Source organism: Takifugu rubripes, chromosome 11, assembly GCF_901000725.2.
Source record: "Takifugu rubripes chromosome 11, fTakRub1.2, whole genome shotgun sequence".
NCBI lineage: Eukaryota > Metazoa > Chordata > Actinopteri > Tetraodontiformes > Tetraodontidae > Takifugu > Takifugu rubripes.
The window spans coordinates 2,229,813-2,253,919 of record NC_042295.1 but is presented as its reverse complement, the minus strand read 5'-3'; the positions used below and the strand labels follow the sequence as shown (position 1 = coordinate 2,253,919).

General features: G+C 40.9%; 5 protein-coding genes and 1 long non-coding RNA gene across 12 annotated transcripts in view; 3 read left to right on the top strand and 3 right to left on the bottom strand.

Moving 5' to 3' along the window:
• The first annotated feature begins 532 nt into the window (after positions 1-532).
• Positions 533-5,853, top strand: slc19a3a (solute carrier family 19 member 3a). The gene is made up of 7 exons (XM_003977006.2): positions 533-907; positions 3,347-3,582; positions 3,653-4,103; positions 4,627-4,705; positions 4,917-5,109; positions 5,196-5,337; positions 5,416-5,853. Exons 1-7 carry the CDS (start codon positions 761-763, stop codon positions 5,563-5,565), a joined length of 1,398 nt encoding a protein of 465 aa, XP_003977055.2. The 5' UTR covers positions 533-760; the 3' UTR covers positions 5,566-5,853.
• LOC115251493 (uncharacterized) lies at positions 903-2,673 on the bottom strand. Its single transcript, XR_003890053.1, has 3 exons — positions 2,628-2,673; positions 2,340-2,424; positions 903-1,895 (listed from the first exon to the last, which is right to left on the bottom strand). It is a non-coding gene; the product is annotated as an uncharacterized lncRNA (long non-coding RNA).
• An 86-nt stretch (positions 5,854-5,939) lies between the features above and the next one.
• Positions 5,940-10,851, bottom strand: mrpl44 (mitochondrial ribosomal protein L44). Of its 3 annotated transcripts, none has more exons than XM_029843928.1 (5): positions 10,636-10,851; positions 7,864-7,952; positions 6,607-7,075; positions 6,304-6,482; positions 5,940-6,222 (listed from the first exon to the last, which is right to left on the bottom strand). In XM_029843928.1, the coding sequence occupies exons 2-5, from the start codon at positions 7,908-7,910 to the stop codon at positions 6,054-6,056; spliced, it is 864 nt and encodes a 287-aa protein (XP_029699788.1). In that variant the 5' UTR covers positions 7,911-7,952; positions 10,636-10,851; the 3' UTR covers positions 5,940-6,053. The 3 variants fall into 3 exon arrangements, with proteins under 3 accessions (XP_029699788.1, XP_029699787.1, XP_003977056.3); XM_029843927.1 differs by lacking the exon at positions 10,636-10,851 and adding an exon at positions 9,656-9,773; XM_003977007.3 differs by lacking the exon at positions 10,636-10,851 and having other exon boundaries at positions 7,864-8,107.
• On the top strand, positions 8,140-10,165 carry LOC101069246 (dynein assembly factor 1, axonemal-like). Its single transcript, XM_029844125.1, has 2 exons — positions 8,140-9,195; positions 9,600-10,165. The coding sequence occupies exons 1-2, from the start codon at positions 8,283-8,285 to the stop codon at positions 10,163-10,165; spliced, it is 1,479 nt and encodes a 492-aa protein (XP_029699985.1). The 5' UTR covers positions 8,140-8,282.
• A 2,433-nt stretch (positions 10,852-13,284) lies between the features above and the next one.
• On the top strand, positions 13,285-15,340 carry LOC115251492 (dynein assembly factor 1, axonemal-like). Its single transcript, XM_029843926.1, has 2 exons — positions 13,285-14,376; positions 14,774-15,340. Exons 1-2 carry the CDS (start codon positions 13,458-13,460, stop codon positions 15,337-15,339), a joined length of 1,485 nt encoding a protein of 494 aa, XP_029699786.1. The 5' UTR covers positions 13,285-13,457; the 3' UTR covers position 15,340.
• Positions 15,341-19,578: 4,238 nt separating this feature from the next.
• The window catches only part of mecom (MDS1 and EVI1 complex locus), a 67,605-nt gene continuing 63,076 nt past the window's right edge, over positions 19,579-24,107 (bottom strand). For all 5 annotated transcript variants that reach the window (XM_029844065.1, XM_029844067.1, XM_011618072.2 and 2 more), the window contains 4 exons: positions 23,896-24,040; positions 21,582-21,818; positions 21,316-21,499; positions 19,579-21,109 (listed from right to left, as the gene is read on the bottom strand). In XM_029844065.1, the coding sequence (XP_029699925.1) occupies positions 20,975-21,109; positions 21,316-21,499; positions 21,582-21,818; positions 23,896-24,040 (701 nt within the window). In that variant the 3' untranslated portion in view covers positions 19,579-20,974. The remainder of the gene's footprint in view (positions 21,110-21,315; positions 21,500-21,581; positions 21,819-23,895; positions 24,041-24,107) is intronic.

Sequence of the window (24,107 nt, the reverse complement as noted above, 5' to 3'; positions counted from 1 at the left end):
GGGGTCTTCAGTACCTGCAGACCCACCTTGGCAGCATTTGATTAACTGGACTAATCCAGCCTCTTGCTTCCTGTAGTTGCCTTTCGATAGAACAGAGAACTGATTTTGTGTCCAGTTGTCATTAAATGCCTATCTCTGTTAAAAAAGGTCTTCTATTAAATTAATCTAAATTTGAGCATGTTGGTAATTTGAAAGTTAATTGAGCAAAAACAAAGGTGTAGACATGTCCAAAGTCCCAGGTTTTTGATACAATTTGCAGCTTTGGATTCATTATTAATCAGAATCATAACTATATTTATACACGACGGGAAATTAAGATACCAAAGAGTGGCAATTGAGTGATAAGTGCAAGCGATACGAAAATTGGCAATGTAGACAGCAAGGTGCACGACAACATGTGACATCTAACATAGCAACAGATTGTGGCCTGATGCCAGGAAGTGATATCATAAATCCCACTATGGTGAGGCCAAAACTCCGCCTCCTCACTTTTTTTCAGATATTTTTTACTAAAATTTACATTAATCTGTTGGTATTAAAACAGTAAACAAAAAAACAAAAGACCTTGCTCATCATTTTTTTTATCTCTCCATATGTCAAGGACATCAGACATTTATTATTCACAATCATGCTTAACTTGAGCTACCCATTTTACAATGGTCCTGCTGATTATGACTAGGTGATTTATTAACTCCGTTTAAAACTTAGACTGCTTAAGGATCACACACGATCACACTAGGAAAACAAAAAACAGCTGAGAATGAAACCAGTAAGAACATGGAGGAAAAACTGGAAGTATCCAACTTCCATACTGTGCATATATGGATTCTTCAGCACAATTAAACCCATGGAGCCTTTTCTGGTTCCATACCTGACAGGACCAGACAAGAACCTGACAGCTCAACAGGTATGTATGCTAAGAAAGATAAAACAAATCACTCAGTAAAGTGACCTAATGTTATTGATAAAATAGATTCATTTTTAGCTCTTTAGAGTCTATATTTTGCATCAGAATCATTGTCCTTCATATTTAGTTGATCATAATATTATTCCTTTGAGTTTTGATTGCATACACCTATTATGCCTATTCACTGGTGAATGAATGTCATTTGGTAGAATCGTAGTTTGTATCATTCGTTTTGCATGTAGATACACACTAGTGGGTAAACTTGGCATTAAGAACTGAATTTGTAGTTTTGTTTCCTCTTGTAAGGAAGGTGGTGCCCCAGATTCCCCTGTGGCCCTGGCCCAGTGGTTAAAACCAAGTCTGGCCTGAGTGTGATGACAATGCGTTGTGGAAAACTTTAAGTGTGTCAACAGGCCCAACTTCTGTCGCCAGTCATGAGCCAAGGCTAGCGACCCTATTGAGGTCTTTAGCTGATATGGAGGCTTCTCTCCTGCCCAGATAAAGGTAGTACTGCACCTTGCTGGAAGCTGGTCTTTGGCTAGTTGGATCCCTGTGCTGATGTTGTCAGCTACTGCCTTCAACAGTTCGTTGTGGTGCCATGTGTACCTCCCCATCTCCCAGAGCTGTTGGGAAGCAATAAATGTGCTCCGATGAACCGTTTCCCTGTAACTGAATTAGATTCCATGTATGAGAAATACCATGTAAAAGTGAGGAAGTTAAAATGCACGTGTCATCGGACTTGAGGGCCATGATGAACCTTTATCTGATTGGTGGAAAATTACATTTTAAAATGTATTTAATTGTTCATGTAGTGGGTCTTTTCGGACAAGTTAATCATAGCTTGAGGTTCCACAGGTCATGCTAATTAGAACCTGGTAAATGATTACAGTAGGTTCAAACTTTGACTGCTAAAGAAACCTAACAAAGCTGCTCCCACCCTGGCCTTTTCCACCACATGTCCATCATTCGGGTCCCTGCCGACAGTTCCCTGCCAAGATAAAGGGAAGTGAAGGGATGCTGTCTCTGGCCTACAGGACCACTTTCAGTGTACTCTTAGTGTTTTTAAAAGAAGAAAGGCTTTACATTTTTAACTGCTTCAGATTTCTTTATCATGATGGCTAGATAAATTTTAATGTGATTCAATTGTGCATCATTGTTAAGAAGCTGATAAACATGAAGGTACCATCAGTTCAGTTAAATTATTTTAAACTTTTTATAGAATGGAACACAATTTGTCAGGCAAATACAGGTTTTTCTCAAGACAGAGTCGTACCACAGTCGTTTCTACAGTACTGCAGAAAAGAGATAAAAGAACAATTTCTGGAGCTCAATATCTGGAAAATGATAAAAATAGTGATTGACTTTCGAAGAAATAAGAGGGCGTCTAAGGCAGTGGAAATTAAAGGGACAACTTGAGAAAGAGGAAACATACCCATTTCCTGTTGTTGTGTTTAATGATATGCTGACATGGATGGATCATATTCCACCACTGCTGGAGAACTGGGTCCACATCTGTACTGTAATAGGGAAGTGGAAGGGGGAATGCAGGGGTTACCAGGAAGAATAGATTGATGTACCCAAAGGGCAGGAAAATGGCTAGGCAGACAGTCGCACTGGACAGAGTCCTCTATGAGCGCCTGGAGAAAATGAGTAAAGATTACGCAGGACTTGCACCGACGACATGCACTAACTATGGGCACAAATTGTTGGATCGCAATACCTCTCGTGTGTCACTGCCAATCCGTGTGTTCTTTGAATGAAGACTTCAAGAAGAATAATGCCAATTTCAAAATGTATTTAACACTAGAACCAATTCAAGATACAAATATTACAGAGCCCCGGGCCAGTTCATAACCCTACAATAACAGAGTCCATTATAAAGTCTGACAACCCAACTATCCTTTGACCCAATCTTTTATAGAAACACATATGTAAATTATTTATGCTAATTCCGTCCAATCCAGTCCTTCTTCTTGGATGACCTCATCTTCTTCTTCCAGTCCCATTGGATGCTGACACAGTCCTTGTTCTCCGTTGTCTCCCACAATGGCCAGTTTAAAGTTCACCTTCTTGCAGAGGAACTTATCAACACCAGTAAACTATGCTGTCACGTTTACGATGGGGGTCTACCACTTCCAGCCTGATTTTCTCCTGAGATTACAATTGTCAAAACAACAATCCTGTCAAAGGAATATCTCTGATCTTTATTACACTTGCTAATGATTCTACCATGCCTAACTTCTAAAGTACTTCTAAAAGAAGACAGGAACATATGATGGAACACATGATAACAAGATAAACACAAATTCTCTTCAAGATGCATGTATGTATATGTACACTCTACACTCAACTGAGGTTTTTCGTCCTAAACAGTTTTGCAATGTGAAGCAACAAAGTCACTCACATATATTTATTTATTTTTTGTGTCAATCTTATCAGGTGAACAATGAGATCTTCCCAGTGTGGACTTACTCATTCCTGGCTGTACAGGTGCCAGTCTTCCTCCTGACTGACTGGCTGCGATATAAACCTATAGTGATCTTGCAGTGTATGGCACTTTTCATCACCATGGCCACAATTCGCTGGGTAACAAATGTTCCAGGAATGCAAGTATCGCAGTTCTTCTTTGGGGTGGCAACAGCCAGCGATCTTGGCTATTACTCCTACATCTACAGGTGTGGTAACACAGGACTTGGTGTTTTGATTGTTTCAGAAAACTTGACTTGAATATTTTTGTCATTACAGTATGGTAGATCTGAACAAGTACCGGAAGGCCACCTCTTACATTCGGAGTGTTCAGCTCCTAGGGTACTCTGTTGGCTCGGTGTTAGGCCAGTTGCTTTTTAGCTTGGAGCTCCTGTCATACAATGACGCTTTGGTTTTCACCCTCATTCTCATCGCAATTGCGCTCTTAGTTTCCTTCTTCCTGCCAATGCCACAGCGGAGCATGTTTTTCCATCGAAAGAGAAAGTTGACAGGGGATTTCCAAGGAGAAGAGAGATCAGAAGAATCAGAGGAGGCAGGGGTGAAGACAGAGGACCATCAGGAGTTGGCCGAAGCACAAACATGTGGGAAAGTCCTCCTCCAGATGATTAGGGACTTCCGTGAGTGCTTTGCCTCCAAACAGTTGCTCTACTGGTCACTATGGTGGGTGATGGCCTCCTGTGGCTTCAACCAGACAGTAAACTTTATACAGGTCAGTTTCAGAATTAAAATTTTCCAATATATAAATATACATCCAAATATCCATCCATCCATCCATCCATCCATCCATCCATCCATCCATCCATCCATCCATCCATCCATCCATCCATCCATCCATCCATCCATCCATCTAAACTACAAAAGCACACAATGGAATGGAAATCAATCAATCAATGGATTTAAAGTCACACTCAAAATTAAAGTGGAAAAACACACTGATCTAACTTTGTGTCACTTTTGATGTAATGTCCATAAAAAAAGTCAAATTTAGGCTCAGTAGTGTGCGTGGCCTCCTCGTCTCTGTATGAACTCCCTATGTCTGGGCATGGTCCTCACGAAGCTTCTGCCAACTCATGGACTGTCTGCATCAATAGCATCAATGCCTTTGTTTTTCTGTAAAAACAAATCAATTGGATTTTACTATTAGCTAAGGATGAACTACTTTGACAGATTTGATTAAATATCAAACCAGCCCAATATTTAGTGCTGTTCCATTTGATTTCTCTACCCTGCAGGTGCTCTGGGAACATGTGCAACCTTCTCAGAATTCCAGCATTTACAATGGAGGGGTGGAGGCAGTGTCCAGTATATTGAGTAGGGTACACAACAACAGATCACAAATGACATATGTTAAGAAAATGGCTCAATTCTTATTGTAACTAGAATGTTGCTAGGGTTATATATTTAATGTAGATACGGTATTTTGACTGGTGTGATAAAAGGACTGGTATATTATGGCAAATCTCAACGGTTCCTGTTAATTCAGCTGTTATTTCAAATCTAAAAATCCAGATTTGTGTTGCAGGTACAGCTTCCGTCTATGGTATTGGCTACAGGGAAGAGAGATGGGAGCAATGGGGAGAGCTGGCGTTAGCGGGATTTTCTGGACTTTGTTCTGTGGCACTCTTTGTTATGACCTTCAGCAGCAACATCTGGATCAGCTATGCCAGTTATATTGTCTTCAAATGCCTGTACATGGTGCTGATGACAATAGCTATGTAAGGAAATTATATGATGAGAGTTTGTTTTAACCTGATTAAAGGACATCAGGGACAAACAAAAAGTAACTAAATGTTGGTCTTAGGTTCCACATTGCAACTGAACTGACGATGGAAAGATATGCATTGGTCTTTGGAGCAAACACCTTTGGAGCCTTGGTTCTGCAGACAATCTTAACGTCTATTGTGGTTGACAGTGGGGGACTGGCCCTTGGCATCATTCCTCAGGTAGGTAGTTGGACCAATAACCACTGAATTCATTATTTTTATTATTATTGTATTAAAACAAAGTATTTTTACTTGCAGTTCATCGTCTACGCAAGCTACTTCTCACTTATCACTGCTGTCTTTCTACTTAGAGGATTATATACCATTAGGAGAGAAAAGAAAAACAGCCAGTTACCATTACCGTCTGTGAAAAATGAACCCCAGGTGTGTGCTGAACACAAATTTTAAATAAGAACAATTTCTCCCACTTGACTTCTGTAACACTGAACTCTGACAAGTGATTCTTTTACTGTGGTTTTAAATTATTTAGAAGTTGTTCCTTGTTTAATGTTGTTTTATTGCTTGTTTACTTTCGTTAAATATTGATTTTAGTCGTGTAGTCGTGGAAGACAATTCTTGTTATAACGATATACAACACGATTGATCTAATCATCTTTATTACTGCTCTAATTACACTCAAAAAGTTGGAGATGCTGGATTTGAAACAGCAAGAAGCTTCCTGAAATACAAGGATTGATGATGTGTTCTTGTGTCACCACAAATGTTTGAAGAGCTCTCACTCCCATACCAACACAAAACTTCAAACATCATAGCACAAAAGATTATTGTATTTTGATCCTTTATTACAGACAATTGGATAGTTACCTTTTACAGGTTTTTTATTCCCTCAGCTACACACACTCCAGAAGATTATTGCAGTTTGATACATCATGTTTTTAGCTGCTGACAGACTGAGTTAAAGGCTGCTCAGGCCGAGGTCTGCAGAAGTCAATTGGTGTGCGGTTCTCCGCGTAGCCGTAGATTTTACGGAGGACGACACGTGCTGCCTCTTCTTCCGCTGCTATCGTGGTCTCCCCTGGAGCTTGAGCAAGGAGCGTCTTGTCACTGCAAGGAAACATTCTTTTAACTTTGATTTAAAAACTTTTTAAAATATTGTTCAATGAACTGTAACCACGATACCCATACCTGTACAGTCCAACAAAATAAAGCGGTAGGACAGTACTGGCACCAGCAGCCCTGACGAGACGAGGCTCTGGCGGAGGGACATTCATCTTGGTAAGTTCTTCTACCAGCACTCCCATGGGGTTGACAACAGTCCACATGTCAAACAGATCTTTTCCTATCAGCTGAGTTCCCAGAAAATCCTAACGAAAGACATTTTATAATGAGAAGAAAAGATGCCAACGCCCATTCTTACCCAAACAATGAGTAAATATATCAACTCTAAATACAAATTTTAACCCATATTACCCACTCAAAGCAACCTACCCTGACAAATAGTCCAGCTCGTTCAGCTCCGCTACTCTCCAGCAACGCACCAACCACTGCCATGAATGTAGCATGAAGTACTTCTTCAGGGATGGGGAAGTCTCCACTCATTGTCAGGTCCTCTATGCCGAGGTTCCTGGCTACCTGGGTCACTACCGCTGAACTGGTGAGATGGCTAATAAGGCTCTCTACTGCCTCGCTCGGCAGTTTTGGAAAGCTGGTCCTGCAAAAATCTGCCAGGAAGCTCGAAGTGAACCCCACTCCCTTTATATTAAGCTCAACATTATCTTTGAGATGAAGGGCAGTGGTGTCAACGTCCAAACCTAACCCCTGTCTCCTTGCAAGCTCTGCCTGCAGGTAACATGGGTTGACAAAAGCTGTTTTCAGCAGCTCAAGGGAGAAACTCTCATTGAGACGATTGCTGAAGGCCTGGACCTCTGCATTGTAATCCCAGTGAGGCTTCTGTGACCTGAAATGAGACCCAAAATGTTATAAGAGATAACTGTCCTGTCTAGTCTGAGATTCCAAAGAGGGACTGGTTGGTTGTTATGTTGGACAGGTGTCAGGATTTCTCAAATGAATGTGATGTGTACGTACTACTTTGATTTGCTATTGCATGTAGGTATAAAAAATACACTTCATTGACTGTAGATGAGACAAAAAAGGTTTATCTTTATCAGGCAACCAGCATGCCCAAGGCCAACAATTGAGGATCTGCTGATGGAGCGCCACTGGCTGCCTGCGTTGACTCGCAAAGCCCTCTGTTGCACTTGTACTCCATAGGTCATAGTGTCTCTCAATGTAAATCACCCTGGATAAAAGCGTCTGATAAATGACTAAATTGTAAATGTTGAAAAGGATGGAAGACGAGAGGTTTCATCCTTACTGATAAATTCACATCTAAAAAAACTTCCCTAAGAGAAGTTGAAAAGGAGTGTTCATTCTATTACGACCCTGTTTTACCTGAAGGAGATATCTGCAACAATAACATGCTGCATATTTCTTTAAATATTTATTAATTTAAATATATTTACAGGGTTTTTCTTAACACCCCCTCCCCGCCGACACACACATTTCCGCCTGCATAACCAAAGTACAATGTTATTTCTACCTTCTACTAACGCTTACATGCAATACAGCCTTTTATCTAGGAAGCTATACTTTATTCGTTGCTTGGTTGGCGTAGGGGTGTTATTAATGTCCATGTGAAGCTGTAGATCAATTGAAAATGAAGCCACAGCTGATGGATAACCTCACCTGTGCTTTGGTAATGGCGGTCCGTCGAGCTTTAACTTCCTCGCCATTAATAGTGTGTACGATTTTTCCCATCGTTTTTTCTCCCGAACCTGTGATAATGAAATATTCCTGCAAAAAGTCTTGTAAAACTGCGTTCCTACAGTCCAGCGACGCATTATGCAGACAGAGGACATCATGTTGTTCCCTGACAGCGGTGTGCAACAGCTAAATGTGTCCGGCACGGAACAAGAATCTACTTCCGTTTACTCTCTGACGCCACCAAGCCGTTGCCTGGGAAACAATTGTAAACACAGACTCGGGTCAGAGCGACAAACGGAGTGAATTCTGTGGCCTTAAACCTTCAAATACACAGAAAACTTTGCTTAATTTTTTATTTGGAATTTTAAGTTAAAAAAATCCAGGAAATAACGGATTAGAAAATGGTAGCAGATAATCAGTCTCAATGTGGACGTGCCGAAACGGATTTAAAAGGAGAGGATGCCACTGGAAAAGATGAAACTCAGGAAGGCAAGCCCATAATGATACACATCACAGAAAAAGAAAGAAAAGAAAATTACCTAGGACCACGAATGACTAAGGAATTCCTGCGAGATCACTGTAAGCAGCACAAACTTTACCTATCTCCATGGTTGAATGACACTTTATACTTGCATTTCAAAGGTTTCACCACCATTGAGAACTTAGACGAGTACACAGGACTGAAGTGTCTCTGGTTGGAAAACAACGGGCTTCAATGCATTGAAAACCTGGACAGCCTAACTGAGCTCCGCTGTCTGTTCCTTCAACAGAACCGCATTCGCAAATTGGACAACCTTTCCCCTTTAAAGTCTCTCCACATCTTGAATGTCTCAAATAACTACATACATACTGTCGAGCACATCTCCTGTCTTCCTGAGCTGAACACCTTTCAGATTGCTCACAATAGGTTGAAGACTGTGGGTGACATACAGCATCTGAGTCAGTGTCTGGCGATCAGCATACTGGACCTGTCCTACAATCTTCTATATGATCCAGAGATCCTCACTGTTCTTCAGGCCGTGCCAAATCTTAAGGTGCTAAATCTAATAGGAAATGAGGTGGTGAAAAACATCCCAAACTACAGAAAGACTGTGATTGCGCAACTTCAAAATCTGACCTTTCTTGACGAACGGCCTGTGTTCCCTAAAGAGAGGGCATGTGCAGAGGCATGGGCAGCGGGAGGGTTTGAGGGGGAGCAGAAAGAGAGGCAGGAATGGGAAACAAGAGAAAGACGATCACTTGGAAACTCCTTGGCAGGTATGGCGATGATTCGTAAAAAAGCCCAGGAAAGAAGACTCCAGATGGAAGGGAAAGGTGAGCACGTTGTGATCTGACTCATGTACAGGTGCATCTCAATAGATTAGAATATCATCAGAAAGTTGACTATTTCGTCACTGGGTGTGACCGTGTCAGGAGCCAGGTCATCTGCTGGTGTTGTGTCTTGTGTTGTTCAATGGCAGATGTTAAAATATTTTTGTTTTCCTCAAATAACCATTCACATTTTCTGAAAAATTCAAATTCTTTGGCTTCATTGGCTGCAAGAAATAACCATCAAAATTCAAAGAAATGAGCACTTGAATTCTATCACTCTGAAATTATTTAATTTAAATGAGTTTCATGTTTGAATTGAAACACTTAGGGGGGAATATTGTAATTTACTGAGATGCATCTGTAAATTATGTGTGCTTGGATTGATAATAATGTTCACTTAATTTTAGGAGCATGTCAAGAATTCAACTTTTCAGAGACAACATTTGAAGAAAATGACACCCACATCTCGTCGTCCTTGAGGGGAAAGATGATGCAGCCTTTTGACAGCCAGAACTTCTCTGAAGATTTATTGGATGGTCAGTTATCTCAGGGGCAAGAAGGGCACAGCTCTCAGATTGAAACCTTGGAGAACGTGGACCAGAACAAAGTTGAGATCAATTTGAAAGTAGGGGAGACCTTGCCACAAGATGGAATTGTGCAAAATCTGAAGGTGCTTGAGACAGAAACATCAGAAGATACTCAAGAACCAATCCAGAAAGAAGAGGTAGCTACCAGCCATCTACCTTTTGTTTGCCCTCGTCCTCTTGAAGTAGTAAAGGCTGCAGCAGCACACGGACCAGAGCAAGAGGATGAAGAACAGCTGGAAATGTTCAACATTCCACAATTAAGCTCAATATCTACTGATGACTTGCCTGATCTTGAGGACGATGACGAGTCTACACTGGCTTTCTCCACCGACCGGTCTTCCAAAATAGAAATAATTATGTATCCAGATGATGAGGGAACCTACTAACCCCATTCACCCCAAATAAGATGGAAGTAAGTGTTTTTTTTAGTAAGAAATAAAAACACAGTAACATTTAAGAATAGTTTAAAGGAACAATATGCAAGTTTGCGGTCAAAGCAATCCCCCACCCCCGCCCCCAGAGTAGAGGTTGCCAGTTAGGTTGCCGGATCCAGCGAGAACTTTTACATTTGCCCAATTTCGTGTTTTGGTTTGCTATAATGGCCGTAATAATGTTGGGATTTTTCCCCAGAGTGTCTCAGCATAATACCTGAGGATCACGTTAGGATAATGCATTGCTAATGACGAGTCACCGTTTTTAGGTCTTATTATTAACTAATCAATGTGATGACCCACCTCCGTATGCGCTGGCGTACTATAAACGAGCATGCATAATGTTATTCAACTGTAAAGAATTTTGGTATCGTCCGTGCCTACATTAAGTAGAATTACGTTAGACAAACTTAGCTGAAGCTTACCTGTCCAGAAATACATTAGCAACGTCGGCGTCGGTCTTCAAATTCTTCTTCCATCTTTCAAAGGCATTTCCTACACGCACCCTTGTTTTGTTTTTGGCTCTATCATGATGTTGTTGAGAATTATAACACAGTCCAATAGGTTTAACGTCAGATTTTTGTGATTTGAAACGGTCGTAGCGGAGGCTCAGTGGTAACTGGCAACCCGGAAGCCGAAATGCTCCTGGCTTCTTGATTGGTTGATGGGTGGAGGGCGGAGCTACAGACCAACGCACACACAATGTCAACATCAACATTATCAAAAGGTTGACGCTTAGCTTATGAAAAGAGAACAGATTACTGTTGTCATTGATATATTTTAAATTAACACAATTCCTTAAATGTCTACATATGATTAAATATCAAGCGCACATATGATTAAATATTGAGCTTTTATTATTACTTAGACACAGCTCTTTTACAGTGACCATGCTCCACAGCACAACAGGGCCACATTACAGCTCAATAGTCTATGGGGCACATTTTTACCTTTGCTCCTGAAACTGGCAGTTTTAAAAAAAATAATTGTTGGTAATTTATAGGTCAGATATACTGTATTATATATAAACAGAATAAATGACAATTGATCCGTATTCATTGTATTACATTAAATACTGCAGACCATGTAAAAACTCCTGTGATTATTATCATTATTATATTACAGTAATTCTACTTTGTTGAAGCTTTGAAGGCCACCAACAGGGTTTGGCACTAGGGCGGTCACTGCTGAGACAGAGAAGTGGGTCTCTCATCAATGAGGCAGTAGGTGGCTGGCCCCCAGTTCAGCCCACATGCCTCAATGCTCCAACCTGGGGAGAGAACCATTCCATGTCTGTGTCAAGCTCTGTTGATTCGGTGTGTGAGAAACCTGATGCAGTGTCAGGAACAGAAGAAGAGAAGGGCCAGGGCCAGCACCACACAAGAGGCAACAGTGTGACACTCTGCTAGAGTCAGGAGAGAATGTTAAGAGGATTCCGTTGTTTTTTTTTTTAAAAGGCAGAAATATATAGTAATAAATATTTACTTAAAAAGGTATAAATGAAATGAACTTTTAGCAAAAGACTCTATCTTAGCATCAGATGATTGATAAATTATTGCTATACACAAAGCTTAAAAACACTTCCACAAATACCCCAGGGGTTCCAGCTCAATTCAGTTCACTATTCATATTGAATTTGGAACTGTTTATATGGAATAAACCTTTTAGCAAATTTTACAAAAACATACATGTTGTGTAAAACACATTTTCACTGTCCCTTTTCTCATTTTTTTCTGTTTCAATATAGCTGTTTTTAAAAAATGTGAATTTTAAATTATTTATATTAAACAGAACTTGAACCAAACCTGACAGAACAACAAATTGATGATTTTTAAATGACATCAGCCAGAATTAGAAAGATAAACCTATGACCATAAAAATAATTATTTCCTTTCCACATCCGAGGTCTAGGTCCTCCTCAGAAAGGGAGTCCAAGGGCTTTAGAAGGGAGAGCAACAGGTGGTCTATAGAGTCCAGGCCAATTGTGCTGGATGTTGCAAGTAAAATACGGATGAAATCCAAGTCCACAATATGTCAAGCAGGAACCCAGGATCTTTCCTCTTGACTGTACCCACCCCAGTCAACAAGGTACTGGCTGCCCTTGGCAAGAGTGGATGATGCAAGCCACTGTATAAGTGAGTCCTATATCAATGAGGTGAGGGGGAGGTGGGGGTGGAGCAGCAGGCACCACTTGGCTCTTGTGGAACAGGTTGACCTTGGTTGCTGGGACCAAGAGGATAGGTTCAGAGAGTCCATGCACCAGAGGGCCATCTCAATTGCTTGGTTTATCCTCTTACTCGGGCCGTTGGTACCTAATTGACAAACTGGCAGTGGCTCTCAAGAGACTGCAGAACGCCCACCAGAACACTGAGGCAAACTAGGACCCTTTATGTAAGACCACATACACAGGAATACCACAAAGGCGAAAGACATGGTTGAAGAGCAAAGTGGACACAGAGTGGCCCATCTCTGTGAAGTGGTCCACAATGGCAAAAATGGCCTTATTTCAATCTGGAGGCAGGCCTCTGACAACAACCCACTGAAATGTGGGACTAGGGGAGTTGTGGCATCAGGAGAGGTTGCAGGAGGTCAGCTTGGGCTTGGCTCAATGGTTTGTTTTGTTTGCAGGTCTGACAGGCATCGGCCTACTTCTAGGTTCTCTAGAGCCCAGAATCGTAGTACAACTTTGACACATGTGTCCACTGGAGTCATCACAGCTAGTATTTGACATCTGCAACAAGATCGAAGGAGTGATAGCAGATATCTGCAAGTCCATCATTCCATCATTTACCCCCTTTATTACAGATGGAGGCTTCACTAGATGGAACTTAGACTGTAAAATATAGATCTCCACACTAACTACGGTATACATTTTCCTCATTTCAGCAACTGCAGCAGAAGCATGGTCTGTTGAAAAGGATTTCTTTTTTAGATACCTTCAAGCTACTACAAACTACCACCCTGCTGAGAGGGTTGACAGGTGTATCAGGGACTGCCCAATGGAAATAAATGAAATTTCAATTGTTTACCATTTATAACTCAACCAAATAAATGGGGAATTCATAAAGAAAAGTTTGTGCACACAATCCCTTCCCCAAGTTTGACATTTGATCTTTCAATGATCAAAGGTCAAAACATCTTTGATTCAAAGCAATAAACTCTGTTACGTTGAATTACAACTACCCTGATTGGATCATGCTGAATTTCTCTACATTGTTTTATTGGAAAGTTTACTGCAAAAATCCAAATGAGTCAAGAAATGGTACCAAATCATCAGTCTGAATGTAGACGTCCCACAACGGTTTCACAAGGGGAGGATGCCTTCGGAAAAGATGAAACTCAAGAAGACAAGCCCATAATGACAAACAGCCCAGAAACAGAACACAATAACCAAAGGTCAAAAATGACAAAAAAATTCCTGAGAGATCACTGTAAGCAGCTCAACCTTTACTTATGTCCTAGGTTGAATGACACTTTATACTTGCATTTTAATGACTTCTCAACCATTGAGAACTTGGAAGAGTACACAGGACTGAAGTGTCTCTGGTTGGAAAACAACAGGTTTAAGTTCATTGAAAACCTGGACAGCCTAACTGAGCTCCGCTGTTTGTACCTTCAGGGAAACCGCATTCGCAAATTGGACAACCTTTCCTCTTTAAAGTCTCTCCACACCTTGAATGTCTCAAATAACTACATATATACTATAGAGCACATCTCCTGTCTTCCTGAGCTGAACACCTTTCAGATTGCTCACAATAAGTTAAAGACTGTGGGTGATATACAGCATCTGAGTCAGTGTCTGGCGATCAGCGTACTGGACCTGTCCTACAATCTTCTATATGATCCAGAGATCCTCACTGTTCTTCAGGCCGTGCCAAATCTTAAGGTGCTAAATCTAATAGGAAATGAGGTGGTGAAAAACATCCCAAACTACAGAAAGACCGTGATTGTGCAACTTCAAAATCTGACCTTTCTTGACGAACGGCCTGTGTTCCCTGAAGAGAGGGCATGTGCAGAGGCATGGGCAGCGGGAGGGTTTGAGGGGGAGCAGAAAGAGAGGCAGGAATGGGAAACAAGAGAAAGACGATCACTTGAAAGCTCCTTGGCAGGTATGGCGATGATTCGTAAAAAAGCCCAGGAAAGAAGACTCCAGATGGAAGGGAAAGGTGAGCACGTTGTGATCTGACTCATGTACAGGTGCATGCTCTCCCTAGATTAGAATATCATCAGAAAGTTGACTATTTCGTCACAGTGTCAGGAGCCAGGTCATCTGCTGGTGTTGTGTCTTGTGTTGTTCAATGGCAGATGTTAAAATATTTTTGTTTTCCTCAAATAACCATTCACATTTTCTGAAAAATTCAAATTCTTTGGCTTCATTGGCTGCAAGAAATAACCATCAAAATTCAAAGAAATGAGCACTTGAATTCTATCACTCTGAAATTATTTAATTTAAATGAGTTTCATGTTTGAATTGAAACACTTAGGGGGGAATATTGTAATTTACTGAGATGCATCTGTAAATTATGTGTGCTTGGGTTGATAATAATGTTCACTTAATTTTAGGAGCAGGTCAAGAATTCAACTTTTCAGAGACAACATTTGAAGAAAATGACACCCACAACTCGTCGTCCTTGAGGGGAAAGATGATGCAGCCTTTTGACAGCCAGAACTTCTCTGAAGATTTATTGGATGGTCAGTTATCTCAGGGGCAAGAAGGGCACAGCTTTCAGATTGAAACCTTGGAGAACGTGGACCAGAACAAAGTTGAGATCAATTTGAAAGTAGGGGAGACCTTGCCACAAGATGGAATTGTGCAAAATCTGAAGGTGCTTGAGACAGAAACATCAGAAGATACTCAAGAACCAATCCAGAAAGAAGACGTAGCTACCAGCCATCTACCTTTTGTTTGCCCTCGTCCTCTTGAAGTAGTAAAGGCTGCAGCAGCACACGGACCAGAGCAAGAGGATGAAGGACAGCTGGAAATGTTCAACCTTCCACAATTAAGCTCAATATCTACTGATGACTTGCCTGATCTTGAGGACGATGACGAGTCTACACTGGCTTTCTCCACCGACCAATCTTCCAAAATAGAAATAATTATGTATCCAGATGATGAGGGAACCTACTAACACTTCCTCACAAATAAGATGGAAAAAAGATGGAATAATTTTAACATTTCCAATAACAATTAAAAACAAGGTAACAATTAAAAGCCTTTTTAAGATGACCGAGGACAACATTATGGTTCAATTCAACACATTGCTAGCTTTTTTTCTGGCACCACGTGACTCGTTACAGAGGGCTGGATATCTCACAAGTGGAGGGGACAATAATCAGGAAATTGTCTATATAAGTTGATATTATACTATTTCACAAAAAACTACACAACACATTACTAGTGTCAAGTTGAAGGGGAATCAGTCATTTCCATTTTTAGCCTATTATCCACCTATTGACCCCCCCACCCCCACCCCCTTAATCTGCCATGGAGGCTATACTGCATCTCTCTGAAGACATAACACAATAACTCTCTCAAAATGTTAATTCACCTCATCACTGCTAGCCCCCCCCCCCCCCCCCCCCCCCCCCAACACACACACACACACGCACACACACACACACACACACACACACACACACACATGCTTCGGGAGATGCATCCCATTTTCCCGCCAGTAGATGGTGCAACGTAACTGTCTAAAACCGCTAAAATCCAGCTTACCGCTATTTTACGGTTATCTAAAGCGAGTAGCGCGGTGAAACGAAAAAAAAGGAATTATATTGTTTTAGGTGTAAAAAAAAAAATCAATCCTAAACAACCAACAGCCAGCCTCACTGAAGCCAAGATGGCGCAAGGTTCGAGCTGGCGCTCCACCGAAATCACCAGCCTTCATCGTCCTCCCAACCTGGCCTGGTTGGAGGTTGTGTCGCACCTGACTGCCTCGCAAGAGGGAGACAGGAGCAAGGATGACTTGCTGTTAATGAAGATGGGTCGGTTAAGTGGCCAATTTGTTCAGATGTCCTCACATTATGTCCCCTCACAGCCGAGAGGGGACAGACAACCGTCATTAACTGGAACCATAAATTAAAATTAAGATGCTTAATTCTGAATTTGTTCTGTTATTATGAATACATATTGAATGGTTTAATGTAATTACTATTCAGTGTTGGAATATATTAACTGTAGCCAGAATAAGTTAACTTCAAGTATAGTATCAGAAAATGTTTTTTTTTTTTTCAAAAAAGGATATAGGTTGAACATCCCTACATCCTTTTTTTTTTAAAAAAAAAAAACCCAATAGTGTTTTTAAATCAACACAGTTTTTTATTTTTTTTTATTTTCACAAATTACCCAACTGAATGTGTTGGCAATGTTTGGTCTGTATCTTTTACAGCCCCGTTATATTTTAATAAGAACTGCCAGCTGCCATCCTAAACCGATCTAGAGATTTAGGAAATTGTATGCTACATATGTAAAAACAACGCTGTCCTTCAGAGAAATGTATTTCTTAAATGCATTGAACCTGGAGGTTTTTTTGAGGACCACAAACCAATCATTCACCGTCACTTCTTCTTTGCGAGAGAATTTCATACTGATTGATTTCCATGCTTTATTATGCAGCACATGAAATTCAATGTGGAGCCGCTGGGGATTGCAAGCTGTTTAGTGTCTAGACTCCTTTCTTCTTTCACTTGTCACTAATCACTCTTAATAAAGGTACAGGCAACAGTAATTTGCTACCACAGAAAATACTTGAAATTTGCACATATTCCACTTGCCCCCCCCATCTCAGTAAACTAGACTGTTGACTTGGTTGCTACAGACTCCGTGAGTGTGTGGTTGATCTGCTGATAACACATGTACAAATGTAATAACCTTTAAGTCAAAGGGAGTTGACAGGATATATATTTAAATTAATATTTTGAAGATCCATAACACATACAATAAGTCAGTAAATGAGTTTAGAAGGTTTGTTGTAAATGAATATTTCGTTTTTGTCCTGTGTAGAGATGAAACTGTGAATCGGCTCCTGCGGAGAGGAAGAACACTGTGAAAGTGCTCATTGCTGAATGTGATCATCCTCCCACAAGGACAAAGCTAAAATTAAATTGCTTTACTGTACATTTTTCTTATATCACCTGTCAAGTTGACCCAAATGAGGCCCTGCTATGAAACGTTTTCTAATCGACCCTGATTCGCTGTGGAGCCGAGGGGCAGCGCACTTGTTGCTTCTGCATGCTTGACATTGAAGTTGGACTTTCTCATCTTTTACAAGAGGATTTCCTGAAGAATAGCATTTAATACATATGCCAGCCTGCTTGAGTTTCAATTCTTTGATGCTCTTAATGTATGGTACTATTGTTTATATGGGGGTGATGCTCTTTTGGATATGACATTGCCTATTGAGATCTGGTCTTGTCTCATGAGGCTTGTCCACTTTTCCGAAGAGGCCATTCTCCATCATCTCAGGAGAGCCTGCCTTTCTCAGGCCTACAGGTGAAAAGCTCTGTCTCCCTGACGTGTGGGTGGGGAGGCAATCAGTCTGTGACCCTTTGGTGTAGGTCTCTACCATAAACTGCGTCCACAGATCAGAGTTTGGCTCCTACAACATTCTGAGGGATCCTCACTGTCCTGACTAAGTTCCTCTGGTTTGCTGTAGTGACAACTCAAATTCTCTTGAAGGTTACAATTGTTTTTACATCTAACTGTGGTATCTTTAATGCAGTTCATGACACTACAGCTTTCCCCTATGCAAGGAAGGCCACAGAAACATGTAAAGCCAGCAGAGAGGGTTCCAGGAACTAGTATGAAGAAAATGAAAGAGAGAGGCTGCTGTGAGAATATAATCTGAGGAAGTAAAATAGGAGCCACCAGTGTTCTGCTCCTCTCTGAGTTAGGAAATCTTGTACCATCTTGTAGTTCCAAAAGATCATCAGCCCAACTGTAAAAATGAAGGATCCTGTAAAAATGATAAAAAATTAAATTAATAAATTTAAAAAAAATCTCAAAACACAGCCCATTAAATAATGAACACAATCAAATAATACATTTTATGAAATGCAAGCATAAATTAAATATATTATAAATGCCTATATGGTGCAATATAATAAATGGCCCATAGGGACACATTAAACCTAAAAAGAAATACTCGTGTGCAGTGCTTGTAACATTACAGATAAACCTAAACACTGATTAGTGATAAGTGGTAGTTAACACAGGATTAATAGAATAATCTATAATATTAGTAAGTATGGGAAGCATTCCGGTGCAGCTGTTCGGCAGGAACATTTTTTGCTTTTTGAGAAATGCGGGGAGCTCTAAAGACAGACACAATTCCTGAAACAAGACATTTTTATTCATCCAAAAGTGTTACGCTGTAGATGAAGACGTACAGTGAGTATAGAAGAGGGATCTTTGTGCAGCCAAGTTCATGCTGGCCCAGTGTACCTGGAACAGTTTATAGGTGGAGGAAAGGTGGACACCATGTCCCACAGGTGGCCTTCATCCACCAGCTCTACAAGGGTTCATCTCACCTCTGCTACACCTAGTTGTTGTAGGGTTTCAAAGGCAGAGTGAACAAGTGGTGGTGTGATGCCGCAAAGTGTCTAAAGAAGCATGTACGTGTGTGTGTGTGTGTGTGTGTATCCGAGAATTTTAGGAGTTCCATTTCATTCTTTTAAAGCAGTCACTACCATGAGCAACTGACCTCATCAAAGTTGGCTGGACTTCCTTCGGTGACCTCATCAACACTCCGTGACCAACCCTGACCCCATCAAAGCTGGACGTTGATTTGTGCCAGGATGGGCTGACAGCCGGCCCTAAAAAAACTCCCCCACCATTAGGGGGCAAGAGCAATGTATATGCGATGCAGCAACACCAGCCATCCTCAGCCTCCGGTGCAGGTCTCCAGTCCCCCCTCCCCAGTCACCCTCTGGACAATAAAGCAGCTGATTCCTCAGCTCTCCCAGCCACAATGTCCACCCACGTAGGCTGAGAATTCTTATTAAGCATTTGAGTAATGAGGCAGATTATCACATCTACCCAACTCATCCATCATGTCCAACAAATGGACACAAAAACAGAGGACGCATTCCTGCTCCTGCTTTGACTACCACATTCAGGCTCTCTCAAGCCGTCTTTCTTCTTCTACCTCTATATATGAGCCAAAGCTTGTATAAAAAACTCTCTAAAGTCCCCCCCCCCCTCCGAAAGGGAGACTTTAGATGCTAGGTGATACACTGGTTTTCTGTTAATAAATCAACATTTGGGCCAAATGTTTACTCCTCAGAGGGGGCTGTATTAAATCGATATATAAAGTGGACATAAACTGTGTGGAATATCTATAGAGACAAAAACAGAAGCCATATCAATCCATGTTGTAATTCTATATTTCTTATTTTGTTCCGCTCACAGCATTGAATTGAAATGCATAACAGTTACATTATAGAAAGCATTACAACAAAGTACCTCAACTTGCTTATTACTTTTTATAATCTATTACAAAATAAGGAAGAAAAAAAAGCTGGTGCCTCAAAACAGGAAAATAAATTTGGCACAGTGGATTAACATGAACTTAACAGACAAGCTTTTATACAACTGTAAATAAAGTTCTTTCTAGACCAATCATGCATTTATAGACAATGGACATGTCTCAAACTTTATAGCTTTTTTTCGTTTTAAAAGCTGAACAGTAGAAAAAAGATATTTAGTTTAAGCGCGAATTAGTGATTTTCTTTGTTTTTAATACTATCTGGTACTCAAGTGTAATCTACAAGTCCCTGTGAATTCTGGGATTAGCCAATCAAGAATCCCCCCTTCACCTTTACTAAGAACAGTGCTATTCAGTAAACAATCTACATTTCACCAAGAAATAAATATAGTTCTGATCATACAACAGCAAATAACAACACCAACAAAGAAAACATAAAATAAAACAATGATTGTCCAAAATCAAAACACACACAAGCACAGAAAAACGAACAACTAGCATTCGGGGTAAGAACTGGTATTATTGGCTAAGATTCAATGCTCGAAAACTGTATAACCTTTACAGACTTAACACATTTTTTTCTATTTTTTAAACAAAACCAAAAACCGTTTTCTTTTTCCAGTACAAAGACATCAATCTATATTCCATCACAGATAGTGCAGGTGGTGTAATCGAGAACAAAGGATGTAAAAACCTGTCGGTAAAAACCTGTGTGTAGCACTTTTACTGCACAGAATTGGTGTAAAACCAGTCTGGTTCTGAATGTTGATCAACAAAAAAAGTTATCCAGTTATATTACAAAATCTCTGACCTAAAGTGAAGGAGAACTCATTTTTATATGAGGCTGCTACTTTTACCCACCGTGTTATCATAAAGAATGCGTATTTGTAATAGATGCTAGCCAACCTCCGCTTAGGTGTCAAAGAGAAATTAGGTAGAATGTGTTATAGATACTCTTGTGATGTTCTTGTGATTTTTGCACAACGCTACATCTTCCATACCCCACAGCAAAACATGTCCTTTCAGCAGGATAACGACATTTACAGTTATCATTATACATTAATCATCCTGGTCTGGGTTGTTTAAGAAAACAGAAATGTTTACTTTCATGACGGTATTTTGCTGATTTTGACATTTTTTCAGTTTTTGTTTGGCTATATTGACAACGACTCTGCTTAGCGGTCAGATAGGGCAAAGGGTTCAATCAGCAGCCTCTGCCAAGAGCTCCCGGCGCCGTCAAACAATTTGGGTGTTGAAAGGTCAAGGGAAAACATCATACATGGCTAAAGGACTGGACCAGACTGGTTTCACTGGCAGCCTGCGCCAGACTGTGCCACATAGCGGAAGGGCTGTAGGAAGATGGCTGCAGAGGGTCCTTATCGGTGAGAGAGAGCATCATGGTGTATGCCTAAGGCAGAAGGGAACAGATAACGTTTAACTACGGTTTTCATACTAATTAAATAATTGTTGAGCACTGACTTCAAGTTTGTCATAGAGACACAATATCAACTAACTCATGACAGCTGCATGTCTGAGCGTTTGGGATTAAACCAAACGGGCCGAACTGGCTCTCCATGGTTCCGATCTGTGTTCATACGATCAAAGAAACATTACCTGAGACTTGGATTTTTTAAAGAGCGGCTGATTGATGGCTTCACTCAGGGTGATGGAGCCAAAGGAGCCCTCAGTTTCGTCTCTGTCTCCCTCATTCAGCTTGTTCTCCTCCAGCTTGCACATTTCTGAAATGTGATGAATATGATCCAATCCTGAATTGCTGTCCTGCTCCTCCTTCTCATATCTGTAGATGAAAATAAATAAATAAAGATTACAGCATTGCAAAGTGCACTGGTATGTTAAATATGAGCTTGGGTATTATTTACCCCCTTTGAGATGTTTTGCAGTTAACTGCAAAGTCATTTCCTGAGGTCTTGCTGAGGTCTATTTCCTCTTGTACGTCCTCATTGAGGCAGCTCGACAGTAGCTTTCCTTCTGCTTTAGCAGATGTGTTGCTGGCCTCCTCCACCATTCCGACCTCCCCACACAGCTTCGCTGCTTCCAGCTCACATGAACTACGAGTTCCCATCAGCGCCTTCTCCTCAGGTGCATCCCCGGTAATCCTGTAGTCTCAAAACAATCAGGCATTGACACATTAAACGTTGCAGTAATGAAGTACTAACACTTTCTACCCATAACTTTCCCATTTAATGGAGGTACATAGCTTGTTAATTTTCCATATTTAATGTTGGAATTTCCAGTTCCTGCTTCTGATGGTTGATTCTATATAATCCTATACATTATGCCTATGTGGATATTTGCCTCCAAATCTCCTTTAGCCCAACAGCTAATGGGTTGATCAATGCAGCACTTCATTTGAATCCTTTGCTTTTCTCATTGTGCACAGTTAGATATCATCTCATATCATCCTGGATCTAAATATGAGATTTACAATTTTAAGAAAATTATATGTGACCCGTATGTAATCGTGTTGATTTCTGCATAAATTGGTCATAAATTGTCTTCTGATCTTCATCTACATCACACCAACAGACCAACATAATCCACTTAAACCAAGACCACACAAACAGTTATATATGTTTCCATGGTTTTATTCAACACAAAATGTAAATATTCATAGTGCAGCGTGGTAAAAGTATGTGAACCTTTGGATTTGATAAATCTTTGATCCTCCTTTGGTTGAAACAACCTTTCCTGCAGGTGCACAATAGAGAGGAGGCATTTTGGACCATTCCTCTTTACAGAACTGTTGAAGTTCAGCGATTCAGAGATTCACATCTGGTGTGAATCTCTCTCTTGAGGTCACACCACAGCATCTCAATTTGTTTGTGGTCATTAATCAGACCGGGCGACTCCAGAAGGCCTAATTTCTCTTGTTGAAACCTTTGTGGCAGAGAGATGGTCTTAAGCTTTCCTTGTAAAGTCGTTGATCGTGTTCCATCCCGTCCCTGAGGAACCCTGATGACTTCACAATCCTTCACAGGTGGAATCGGATCTTACTGTTGGGGCGCTTTTATTGTGCCCTGTCTTCCTTCCAAACAACTCAACTTTGGTTTCATCTGCCCACAGCACATTTTGCCAGTAGGGAACATCCCAGTGATCGTTCAGTGGGACAGCAGTGTCTTCCTCAGTGGTGTCCCCTCACCAACTTTGGGAATCCTCTTCACTGACCATGGACACACAAACATCAAGTCTTTTAGAGATGCTTTTATGATCCTTTCCAGCGTCAGGCACGTCAACAGTTCTTACTTGTGGGTCTTCTGAGAGCTCTTCTGAGGGAGGGTTCACATCAGGCGATGCTTCTTCAGAATAACCAAATTGTTAGGTTGTTTTATAGTTCAGGGCAGCTTTACCAACATCTCCAATCTCGCCACTCTCCAGGTTGGTTGACGCTGATTAGCTCTTGGAGAAGTCATCAGCCAAGCGGTTCACATACTTTTTCTGCCTTCTACTTGAACGTTCACATGTTGTGTTCAATAAAAACAGGAAAACATAAATGCTTTCGTACACCCGTCTGCACATGCGGTCATGGAGAGTTTCATCTGAACTGTCTGTCCTTCAGCCAACCTCGGCTGAAACGCACTTTCGGGACAGAAGTAGCTCAGTCTGTGGAGCAAATGGTTTCTGGTTCGAGTCCGTCCATGTGAAAACAAACACCGTCTCCTGTGCAGACCTCTCAGCAGCCATCTCTGATCAGAGCTCTGGGAATTTATATGCATCTTAGATCTCATCTCTGACTTGGCTGCAGATATCAGAAAAACTTGTGCGGTCCAAATGCCGCTGAGCAAAAGACCTCCTGCACATTTCCAGAAGCTGCAATCGTCTCAAATAGAACGATAAATTTCTGTCTTTCTCCTTGTTTCTGGTGACAATGTGACAACTATTGATAATAGCTGAGTGCTGTGCAAATGTACATCCCACAAACACATCATTCATATATTGCCTTGGCCTGAAAATTGAAAAATGTCAATTAAAAGACCAGTATTGCACGAGTTTGTTGCACAGAAATGAGTCCGTTATCGGATTAGGTGGAGTTTCGAACAAATGGTTTCCCGCATGTGACTCTTTGTGATTTTCTCTGCTTTTGTGATGCGGTGGGTCAAAAGCCTGGGGGGACGTTTTCCCATTTACACAGAGTTTGGCTGTGCAGCTATAATAAGTACATAAATCTGCTTTTACCCTTCCTCTGAGGAGCCTGGTGACATCTGGTTCTGGCCTGTGTTGCTGATGAAATTCTTTATTTCATTAAAATAAGAATCTTCTTTATCATCCAAAACGGCACCGCAGTTGTCAACTTCAGAGTGTGGGGACGACATGGCCGTGCCTGCAGACAGGACACAAATACCCCCGTTTTGCATTTGAATCATTTGATATAACACAATAATGGGTTT